Raw genomic sequence first — 12,561 nt, forward strand, 5'->3', positions numbered from 1 at the left:
TTCAACGTTTATTGGTTAAAGATATTAGTTTTCCTGGATACATTTCAAGTACACGATGCTAAACATATTGCATCCCTCAAACTAAGCAAGGTTGTGTTTTTGTCCCATTATTTCTCTAGAATAAGTGAGGCCACAAATGCACTAGAACATATATAGGCTTAACTAAACATTTGGGTGTTGATGCAATCATCAAACATAACACTAGCATGGAATCCGAATTGGTTTTACCAAAATTTTCTAAATTAATCCTAGTAATTTTTAATGCAAAAAATTTCAAAATTATACCTAAATTAGGATTCTAATGTAACTAATATAATCAACCCCTACCCCACACTTAATTTATGCAATGTCCCCATTGCATGTTATGCATAAAAATGACAAAATAAAGAGAGTTGGAACAAACTCCCTTGGGATAGTAGTAGCGAGGACGATATTTCTTCATGAAAAGCTCCATCTTTAATTGACTTTAGGCATGGGAATAGCTCATCCATGCCTTGGGTGTCAAATCTTGTGTCGTACGACTCCACATATGCAGGAAAATAGTCTCGAAAATCTTCAGGAATTAATCTTCAAAGAATATGAGTAAGGCCCATATCAAATGTAGTCAAAATGTAAGCCTTGAGAATGGAATATTGAGTGACTCGTCGAGTAAATATGACAACTCGATGAGTAGAAGTGTTTCTAGCAGAAAGGTTGTAGAATTGCAAAGGGACTCATCGAGTCCAAGATATGCACTTGGCGAGTACAACGCTAATTGGAAAATAAATCTTCTACTTTGAATCCGTTTCTGATGTGTTTGGTTATGGCAATTTAGTATCCCTCCTTCATTTTTTTTCAATAAATAACACTCTTTAACCCTCTTTTCTAACGGACTCGACCTTAAACTTAAAACTTCCACATACTTATCTAGACCCGACCCTTAATTTAGCTTTAACATCGAGACTCCTACATGCATCCCAAGCTTCAATCTGAAAAGATAAAAAACAACCACAAGTGATAATAAACAAACTCCTACTTTAACCTAGTACTAAAACTTCAAAACACACGAAACAAATAAAAATAGTTTTCAAACAACCAAATAAAAAAAAACACAAAACATCAATCTTTATAAATCTTCATCATCATCTTCGTTTCCTCCAGCTCCACTACTTCTGGCTTGATTCCTTCTTTGATTCGTCCTCTCTTCCCTACTTGAAACATAAGGATATCCGGGACCGCGTCTTGGCGCAATATTCATTTGTTCAAACAACTAAACAAATGATTCGTTGTGGTAATTCATACTCCGTCCAAGGTCGTCCTGGTACCTTCTCATCTCCACATTATACCAGTCCATTGGGAGCTCCTCATCCACCAGAATGACCGGTGGGTCTTCTCGGACGTGATCCCTTCGTTGCCTCACCCTCCTTCCTGGTTCCTCGAGCACCAACACCTCATCCACATTTGGTATTCCAAAATGTCCCCCACCATAATCCTCAATGATCCTTGCCCTCCTAAATAATGTGGTGCTAAAAGGAGGAGAAGGAATCATTGTCAATACCCTTGCCGCCCCTTGGACCAAAATCCCATATGTCCTAGCTAACTTTGTAACAAACATGCCACCGTTGATTTTGGAAGTGATCCGCTCCTTAACCGCCCCTCCGCTAAATATTTTGAGAAACAATATGGCAAATTGCAGAAAACATCAGGAGTAATAATGCTCCACATGTAAAAGATGTTGAGAGTGGGAACCTTATCATCATCCTTTCACATGTTAATAGTGCTTGCGATAAGATGATGGATCAAGCGATGGATGGGGGAACATATGCTTCCCTCTTGAGCAGAAGAAGGAATGTAGGCCCGGTTGGCAATTTTGTTCCACCAAGTAGATGCAACCACCTCTTCGGGAAAGTCCTTGTGGCAATGTTCCAGGAATGACTCAAAGTTTTCAGACATGATCATATTTTGATCATAGATGCCTAGCCTCTAGGCAAGCTCCACTATGCTGCATTGGTGCAGCTCCCCTCCAAGACAAAAGGAAATAATGCCCGGGTTATAGTAGTCACTACCACCTCGGAAGGAAACGGTAGAAAAGAATTCCCAACATAGTTCTTGATAGTCGGGTTCTTGAATCTTGAACAATCGACTCCACCCATCGCAAATTATTGTCACCCCATCATTCACAAAGGAATTGTCTAAATAAGGAGTCAATTCCTCCTCCAATCCGGATTGACCTATCCAATGCCAATCTATCTCATTGGGAACGTATATCTCCTTGCGTTTTAGTGCTTCAAGCTTGTTTTTCGCACGGGCGAGTGAAGATTTGGAAGTTATTTGTGGAAAATTCAGCCATGGGATGTCCCCATAACCGCCTCCTCTCGAGCTTTGTCCGTGCCTAGACATGTTTTCTGCAAAACAAAACCAAGAACACCACAAACAAAATACCGAAAAATTAAAAATGTCAAAATTCTGGGAATCTACAACCTGGAATCGCCGAGTCCACGAACCGACTCGGTGAGTAGTATGAACTATGCGAGTCCATTCCTAATTCGGGTGAAATCAACTGTCACAAATTAGTCCAGGGGTTTATCTTGGTATGTCTATTAAGCATAAATTTGCAAGAAATTATGTCTAAAACAACCTAATTCAACCTAAAAATGAAAACCCTAGGATTGGAGTAAACCCCATAACCCGGTTTTTCATGGATTACAGCCACAAATCTACCCAAGACATGAACTTTAACAAGATTAAGTAGAAAAAACATTACCATTTTGGTTGAAGATGCAAGGAATAGCAAAAATTTGAAGATAAAGACTTGAGAGAAGAAGATGCTCGTCGAGCGGCTGGTGGCTGCGTATGTAATTGTGTTTTACCAATTAGGGTTAAAACCCCTTATTTACAGAATGTGAAAATTAATTTTTTTCGGGTAAATACGTGGACTTGCCGAGTAGAAGTTCCTACTCGCTGAGTAGATACACGAATCCGTGATTTTTCGTGATTTCCAAAATGGACTCGCCGAGTAGGTACTTAGATTCGATGAGTTTTACATTCTGTTTGATAAAAATTTGAGTTCTTAAATTTTATGCCACCAACCCCACACGTTAGCAATGCTTCCCCTCAAGCAATCATTTTAAACATTGAAAAAAATTGATAAAAGCAGATTCTAACAACAAAAACGAAAGTAAAATGAAAAAGAAAGGTAAAAGAAAGCAAACTCTAAACTCAGGTTGCCTCCCGGAAGCGCTTCTTTTTAAGGAGTCATTAGCTGGACTCCTTCGCGCTTTACGATTCTGTAGTTTTTTTCCAAATGCATCCCTTCTTCAAGTCCTTCATGTTTTGATTTCCTCTTCATATTTATTTACTCTATGCCCATTAACTTTAAAAGGAGTACCATCTTTTGATATAAGCTCAATAGCTCCATGTGGAAAAACTTGTTTCACCACAAAAGGACCATCCCACCGTGTCTTCAGCTTGCCCAGAAAAAGCTTTAACCTCGAATTAAAGAGTAACACCTTTTGTCCTTCATTAAAGTCCTTATTACCCTTTAGTCTTTTGTAATGCCAATTCTTGGTATTTTCTTTGTATATCAAGGAACTAGTGTAAGTCTCATTTCTAAGCTATTCAAGGGCATTCATTTGCATCAACCGGTTGGTACGAAGTTCAACCAACCCAAAATTACACATCTTTAAAGCCCAATAAGCTTTATGCTCTATTTCAACCGGTAAATGACAATTCTTTCCATAAACTAGCCTATATGGTGTAGTACCAATAGGTGTTTTGAAAGCTGTTCGAAAGGCCCAAAGTGCATCATTAAGTTTATCCAACCATTCCTTTCGATTTCCTCCAACTTATCTCTCCAAAATCCTTTTTAATGCCCTATTTGTCACTTCAGTTTGTCCATTTGTTTGTAGATGATAGGATGTGGAGAATCTATGATGTACCCCATACATTTTCAACACTTGTCTAATTGATCATTTGCAAAGTGAGTGCCTAGTCACTAATAAGAGCTTTAGGAACTCCAAATCTTCAGAATAGCTTTTTCAAAAATCGCACCACCACCCGAGCATCATTGGTGGGTAATGCTTGTGCCTCCGCCCACTTAGATATGTAGTCGACCGCCACCAAGATATATTTATTCCCTTTTGACATTAGGAAAGGTCCCATAAAGTCAATCCCCCAAACATCAAATATTTCACAAACTTGAATATTATGTTGGAGCATCTCATTTCGGGATGATATGTTCCCCGCTCGTTGGCATGAATCACATCCCGTGACATATTGACCAACATCTTTGAAAATTGTGGGCCAATAAAACCCCATATCAAAAATATTTTTAGCCGTGTAATGTGCTCCATGATGTCCCCCAGCGGGCCCGCAATGGCAGTGTTCCAAGATTTCCCGACTTTCTTTCCCAAATACACATCTTCGTATGATCCCATCTGCATGATAGTTTCGTTTTTATTACTTCTTTTCATAGTTTGTTTTTAGCTAAAACCATCTCATTTTAGTCAATCGTCATGCATATTTTCTCTTTTTGTCATTTTTCTCCTTTACCGGGTGCTTTCTAGTCTTTTGAGCTTAATTGCAGGAATTACCGAAGACTATTTGTTATTGGAGGCTTAGAAGGATGCGGGACTTATGGAGGCAGGTGATTTGCTTGTGGATTTGGAGTGGTGCGATTGGGCTTGGTGCTTGCATAAAGAAGAAATCAATTTGGATCTAATTTGTGAGCAAGGATGATGATGAGACGACGGGAATCGAGCTACAAGAACATTTAAGGAGTATTGGGTCAATCATTAGAAGGGTTTGGAATGGCACAAATGGGCTCTAAAGAGTTATGATTGTGGGCTAAAGTTGAAGAATTGAAGATTGGGCTAGAATACATGATTAATGGCCCAAGTATCACATTCAGCGTGATCCACGCGATCCGCGTGGACTCATACGCGGTCCACGTGAATTGTTCTGAGTTGATTCCGGGTTTGACTTGTTGACTCTATTTGTGGAAGTTTGGTGGGTGACTTTTGGCACCTTTTTGAATCCGGAAAGCAGCTCCCTTTTGCTGGAGATTGGAGCCATTTTTTTTGGGGGGGGGGGGGGAGGAGGACTTGAAGAACATACTCCACATTCTCTCTAAGAATCCTTGGAAGATTTGAAGAATTTTTGGAAGATTAGTGTAATTTCCTTTCATCTTGCATCTAAGACAATGTTTGGTACCACTAAACTTTATTGTTTTTCTTTTAATTTGGCCATACTTGGCTAAACTTTTATTTCGTTGATCAGGGTTTAACCCATGGATGATTATTTGCTTTGAAGACTTATCATTACATTGTGTTTGAAGTTTGTGGGAATGTTTTCCAGTTAAACATCTTGTTGTGTTTATTTATCTTTGATCATGAGCTTGGATGAATGAATGCTTGTATTTATTGACTAATTTCTTGGTTAAGTAATGGACCTTCAAATTAGTAAGAAACAAATGGTTTATATGTTTGTTTTCATTTCATTTAGACCATTGAAATGTTTCCTCCATAATGATAATGTAAGCATTTGATTTTCTTTTGGACTTAGTAACTCTTACAACTTAAAGCTAATTGATTTTCACAAGATTTTATGCTTCATTGATTTTGTGACTTCAATTAAGGAAATGTGTTAAGATCTCCTCTAACCATTTTAATTTCCAAGAAGAGTTAAGGAAATTTGTGCTTATGAATTGCTATAGCCAAGTTAAACCAATCCACAAGTATTATTCCATTACGTCTAATGATAAGTCAATCATATCATCCATGAGGTGTACCCTAAAATCAACCAATTCCACTTCTTTGAATTTAATCAAATCATTTACTTTTTTACTTGTCATATTTTTATTCTAGCTAGCTTTGATTTTTGTCAAACAATCGAAAGAACTAAACATCCCCCCCCATTTTTTTACTTTTAATTTTATTTTGCAAGTATTTTACAAAGAGATTTACATAGAGATTTAAATTGAACCAATCTCCATTGAAACGATCCCATTACCACTATACACTATTTTAGTGTGTAATAATTAGGGTTATTAATTTTGTTGGCCTCGACAACCACCAAATTTTGGCGCCGTTACCGGGGATTGGTTTATTTTTAATCAATTTGTTTCTCTATGCCCAGATCTTAGCGTACATGTGACTTGATTTACAACCCAGAAATCGAAAAAGAAGCAAGGCGTTTGGCTAAGGAAAAGCGAATTGAACGTGGGCAAACTTCTAATCCTCACGGGGATCCGGAGGTTGAACCCACCTCATCAAGTGATACAGAACCCGATTATAGTCCCGACCCTCGCCAAGAAATTCCCGAAACACCACCCCTACAACAAAATCCACCCATTATTGAACCAATTACAATGGCAGACGGAGGAGAAGTTCCCGAAAGAACCTTGAGGCAAATGATCGAGACCGATGTTACACAAACTCCAACCGATATCAATTACCTAGTTTTGGAAGGAGGTTCGGAATTGAAGTCAAGTTTAGTCCATCACCTCCCAACTTTTCATGGATTGGAGAACGAAGACCCGCATAAGCACTTGAAGATGTTCCACATTATTTGCACTAGCATGAAGCTACAAGGGTCAACCGATGACCAAATCAAGCTAAGGGCATTCCTTTTTTCATTGGCCGATAGAGCAAAAGATTGGTTATTTTATCTTCCCCCGGGGTGAATCAACTCATGGACTGACATGGCAAGAGCTTTTCTTGATAAGTTCTATCCCGCTTCAAGAGTCTCAAGTCTTAGAAATGAGATTTGTGGAATCCGCCAAGGTCAAAATGAGACTTTCCATGATTATTGGGAGAGGTTCAACAACTTGTGCTATAGTTGCCCACAACACCAAATGCCGGAACAACTCCTCATTTAACACTTCTATGAGGGATTGGTGCCAATGGAGAGAAGATTAGTTGATGTCTCAAGTGGTGGAGATGTCTTTAGCAAAACTCCACAACAAACAAGACAACTCTTCAACACCATAGCCGTGAATTCACAACACTTTGGCCCTCGCCAAGATATGAAAAGAGAAACTCAACACAAAGTCAATGAAGTGGGAACATCAAATCTCGAGTCTCAAATCAAAGATCTAACCTCCGTTGTCCAAAAGTTAGCCATGGGACAAACTCCACAAGTGATGGTTTGTGGAATATATGCAACAATGGGACATCCTACGGATAGGTGTCCCATCCTTCAAGAAGATGTGGAGCATGTGAACGCCACATGAGAGTTCCAAAACTACCACAATAAACCATCCGGTTACCAAAATGCATATAATTCAAGTTGGAAGTCAAATCCCAACATGAGCTACAACCCAAGACCATTGCCTCAAAATGCATTAGTTAGACCATCCTATCCGCCACCACAACCTCAATACCAACATCAACAACCACACTATCAACCCAAACCGCACCCTCCACATCATCATCAACAACCTCCTCAATCTCAAGCAAGTAGTTCCGGAATGTCTCTTGAAGACATTGTCAAATCCCTAGCTACTAGTACCCAACAATTCCAAAAAGAGACAAGGACTAGTATCTCCAACCTTGAAGCACAAATGGGATACATCCATAAGCAAGTAGAAATCCTGTGGTAAACTCCCTTCTCAAACCGAAAAGAACCCAAATGTCAATGTGGTGACCTTGAGAAGTGGCAAACAAACCGGAGAAAGTAGTTCAAAGAAGAAGCCAAGGGAAGAAGAGGAAGAAATAGAGATCATTCCCATTGAAGAACCTATAATCAAGAACGATGCACAAGCCGGAGCCACTAAGAAGACTACCCCTCGAGTGACACCAATAACCACTCACCCACCGTTCCCCTCCCGACTTGAAACTTCAAAGAAGAATATAGAGGAGAAAGAGATATTGGACACCTTCCGAAAGGTGGAAGTAAACATTCCTTTAATTGATGCAATCAAGCAAATGACGAGATATGCAAAATTCTTGAAGGAGCTTTGCACCAACAAGAGAAAGTTGAAAGGAAATGAGAAAATCTTGATGAACAAAAATGCATTTGCGGTTTTACAAAGGAAGCTTCCACCCAAGTGTAAAGATCCTAGAATGTTCACGGTTCCTTGCAAGATTGGAGATGTCACTTTTAGTAGTTCTATGCTTGATCTTGGTGCCTCTATCAGTGGCATGCCCGAGTCGGTGTATGAATCATTGAATGTTGGACCCTTAAGTGAAACCGGTGTCATAATATCTCTTGCGGACAAATCAAGTGTCTTTCCTAGAGGTGTTTTGGAAGATGTCCTAGTGCAAGTAAACCAATTGGTCTTCCCGGCGAATTTCTATGTGATTGACCTAGATGAACAAGTATCCTCAAAATCGGGTATAATCTTACTTGGGAGACCATTCTTGAAGACGGCTAGAACAAAGATTGATGTGTATGCGAGAAGCTTAGCAATGGAATTTGATGGTGAAACAATAAGTTTTAACATCTATGATGCTATGAGGTATCCTAGTGATGTTTCATCTTTGTGCTTTATAGATGTTGTCGAACCATTAACTCAAGAATTGTTCGAGTTGTGTGATGATGACATGTTGGAGATGGTTTTGAGCAAGGGGTTTGATTGTGCAAAATTAGCCAAGAAGTTGAAGCTCTACTCGCTAGACCCCGAAATTGAAAGATTAGTCAACAATTTGGAGATCAAGAAGACCACCCATTTAGTGTGAAGCAAATTGAATTACCTCAAACTCACACGAGATTTCCACCCTCCCTTGTCCAACCGCCAGAATTAGAATTGAAGCTCCTTCATCAACATTTGAAGTATGCGTACTTGGGAGGCAACGAGACTCTTCCGGTCATCATTTCAACTCACCTAACCAAGTGTGAAGAAGAACAACTCTTCAAGGTGTTGAGGGAACATAAAGAAGCAATGGGTTGGACGATTGCGGATATTAAGGGTTTGAGTCCCTCCACTTGTATGCACAAAATCTTAATGGGGGATGAATGTAATCCGAGTAAAGACGCGCAAAGAAGGTTGAATCTTCCAATGATGGAAGTGGTTAAGAAAGAGATTTTGAAGCTCTTAGATGCGGGAATGATCTATCCAATCTCGGATAGCTCTTAGGTGAGCCCGGTTCAAGTCGTGCCAAAGAAGACGGGAATCATGGTGGTCGAGAACAACAAAGGTATGATGGTCCCCACCCGTGTGCAAAACGGGTGGAGAGTATGTATTGACTACCGCAAACTCAATGCAAGCACACGAAAAGATCACTTTCCATTACCTTTCATTGATCAAATGTTAGAAAGTTTGGCCGGAAAATCCCACTATTGTTGTCTCGACGGGTATTCCGGTTTTCACCAAATCCCGGTGGCACCGGAAGACCAAGAAAAGACAACTTTTACATGTCCATTTGGCACTTTCACATACCGTAGAATGCCATTCGGATTGTGTAACACCCTAACCACTTTCCAACGTTGCATGGTTAGTATCTTTTCAGAATATTTCGAGAACATAATTGAAGTTTTTATGGACGATTTCACGGTATATGGCAACTCCTTTCTAGAGTGTTTGACCAATCTCACCAAAATTTTAAAAAGATGCATTGAAACAAATTTAATTTTAAATTTTGAGAAATGCCATTTCATTGTGAGTCAAGGTCTCATTTTGGGTCACATTGTGTCGAAGAAAGGAATTGAGGTAGATAAGGCAAAAATCGATGTTATTCAAAGCTTACCTTACCCGACTTATGTTCGGGAAGTTCGTTCTTTTTTGGGTCATGTAGGTTTCTACCCATGATTCATGAAGGAGTTTTCCAAGATAACAAGACCAATGTGCCAACTCTTGCAAAAGGATGTTGATTTCGAGTTCAACGAGGCGTGCAAAGAAGCTTTCGACAAGCTCAAAGAGTTGTTCACATCCGCACCCATCATGCAAGTACCAAATTGGGATCTCCCATTTGAGATTGTGTGTGATGCAAGCAACAATGCAATAGGTGCTGTTTTGGGTCAAAAGAATGGGAGGGCCTCCCATGTGATCTACTATGCATCAAGGACACTAGACAATGCTCAAAGAAACTACTCTACTACAGAGAAGGAGCTATTAGCCATAGTGTTCGCCTTGGAGAAATTTAGACAATACCTACTTGGTACCAAGGTCATAGTGTATTCGGATCACGCAACACTTAAGTACTTGATGACGAAGAAAGATGCAAAACCCAGACTCATCCGGTGGATTTTATTGTTACAAGAATTTGGTTTGGAAATCCGGGACAAGAGCGGATGCGAGAACCTTGTTGCCGATCATCTAAGCCGGATCACTTCAAATGAAACTCCTCTCCAATTGCGGGACGAGTTTCCGGATGAGCATCTCTTTTCCCTAACTCAATCTACTCCTTGGTATGCTGATATCGTTAACTTTTTGGTCACAAAAAGGTATCCCGACACATTCACATTTGCACAAAAAGACAAGTTGAAAAGTGATGCAAAATACTATGTGTGGGATGAACCTTATTTGTGGAAACATTGTCCCGATCAAATCATTAGGCGATGTGTACCCCAACAAGAGCATCAATCCATTTTGCAATTTTGTCATGAATTTGCTTGTGGGGGACACTTCAGACCTAGTCGGACTTTGAGAAAGGTCCTTGAGTGTGGATTATTTTGGCCAACCATGTCACACGATTCTTACTTGTTTTGCAAAAGTTGTGAGCGGTGCCAAAGGACGGGAAACATTTCGCAAAAGAACCAAATGCCCCAAAATCCAATCCTCGTTTGTGAAAATTTTGACGTATGGGGGATTGATTTCATGGGCCCATTTCCCGTCTCATTTGGCAACGTTTATATTTTGCTCGCGGTTGACTATGTTTCTAAATGGGTTGAAGCCAAAGCCACAAGATCGGACGATGCCAAAATGGTTATCGAGTTTTTAAAGTCTAATGTTTTTGTGAGATTTGGTGTGCCTAGGGCTTTGATTAGTGATCGAGGGACACATTTTTGTAACAAGATGATGGAGGCTTTATTGAAGAAGTACAACGTGACCCACCGTGTTTCAACAACGTATCACCCTCAAACGAACGGTCAAGCAGAGGTTTTGAATCGTGAAGTGAAGAGTATACTTGAGAAAATAGTGAATCCCTCAAGAAAAGACTGGAGTTCAAGGATTGATGATGCCTTGTGGGCCTATCGGACCACATATAAGACCCCAATAGGAATGTCCCCGTTTAGGTTGGTCTTTGGAAAACCATGCCATCTTCCCGTGGAATTGGAGCACCATGCATTTTGGGCGGTCAAACAATGCAATTTCAACATCGATGAGGCGGGAAGGCATAGGAAGCCTCAACTCCAAGAGTTGGAGGAGTTGAGAAATGACTCCTATGAAAACTCAAGAATTTACAAGGAAAGAACAAAGCTTTTCCATGACAAGTCCATTACGCGCAAACATTTCGAGCCAGGACATAGGGTTTTGCTTTATCATTCGCGATTGAAATTATTTCCTGGAAAGTTGAGATCAAGATGGATAGGTCTGTTTGTTGTGCTAAAAGTCTTTGAGCATGGACTAGTTGAAATTCAAAGTGAAGAAACGGGGCAAATCTTTAAAGTCAATGGGTATTGATTGAAACCTTTCTATAAAGGTTTTAATGCAAATGTCTTAGATGTTATCCAATTGGATGCCCCGATGTACTGAAATCAAGAGGGAAGCACGTCTCGCCAAAGACGTTAAAGAATGGCATTTTTGGAAAACTAAAAGTTTTCGTCTTTTCTAGTTCCGAATAAATTTCGTAGATGGTTCATTTTTTCATTTAACATCTCTTCTTCTTTCTTCTTGAGGTAAAAGAATGTTGGATTTAAGGGCCCGGTGTTTGTATTGGTCAAAGAGTAAATTTTTTTTTGGAATATGTCAAGCCAATTCATGCGGTCCACATGTACTTGAGGTGCTGTTCGCGTGTTTATTAAAACGGACCGCGTGTTGTCCCTCAAAGTGTCCACATCCATTATTAGCAAACAAAAGAGTTTCAGTCTAATTCACGCGGTCCGCGTGTAGTCGAGGTGCTGGCCGTGTGTTTATTAAAACGGACCGCATGTTACCTCTTAAACTGTCCGCGTCCATTATCGAAGAACAGAATGCATCAGGTGAACTCACGCGGACCGTGTGTACTCGCAGTCGCGTCCGCATGAGTTGTTGACTGACGTTGACCGCGTTTTGACCAAGTTTGACCGCAACTTAATCCCCCAAAAACCCCCAGCCGGCCCTTCTTCCTTCCCACTTCTTCTTCTTCCTTTCCCTAACCTCCATTAGAGCACCCCCATCTCAACCACTAAAACTCAGTTTCCCGTCAAACCGACGGTCGGAATTTCGTGAGACCACCGCCATTCTTCACCAAATTCAGAGCTCTACAAACCCCACTAAAAAAACCGGTCCGATCTGTTGCTATATTTCGGGGCGCCACCACCACTCCATCACCACTTTCCGGCCGATTTCCGGCCAACTCCGGCCACCTCTCGTGATTCCGACACCACCATTGTACTCCTTTTGGAAAAGGCTACAAACCCTACCAAAAATATTTCCCAAAGCTCGCCGGAAAATTTCGCCTGAATTTCAAGCCATTACCGGATTTGTCGGGTTTTCGCGGT

At 40.3% G+C, this 12,561-nt stretch overlaps 1 protein-coding gene across 1 annotated transcript; it reads left to right on the forward strand.

The window, feature by feature from the left end:
* The first annotated feature begins 7,904 nt into the window (after positions 1-7,904).
* On the forward strand, positions 7,905-8,657 carry LOC145089456 (uncharacterized). Its single transcript, XM_079027893.1, has one exon. The coding sequence runs from the start codon at positions 7,905-7,907 to the stop codon at positions 8,655-8,657; it is 753 nt and encodes a 250-aa protein (XP_078884019.1).
* The last annotated feature ends 3,904 nt before the right edge of the window (positions 8,658-12,561 follow it).

This window comes from Lactuca serriola, chromosome 2 (genome assembly GCF_051521515.1).
Source record: "Lactuca serriola cultivar US96UC23 chromosome 2, Lser_US96UC23_V15, whole genome shotgun sequence".
Classification (NCBI taxonomy): Eukaryota; Viridiplantae; Streptophyta; class Magnoliopsida; order Asterales; family Asteraceae; genus Lactuca; species Lactuca serriola.

What these genes read in the sequence shown, in the direction of transcription:
- LOC145089456 (XM_079027893.1), top strand. Translation starts at nt 7,905, where the DNA reads ATGACGAGATATGCAAAATTCTTGAAGGAGCTTTGCACCAACAAGAGA.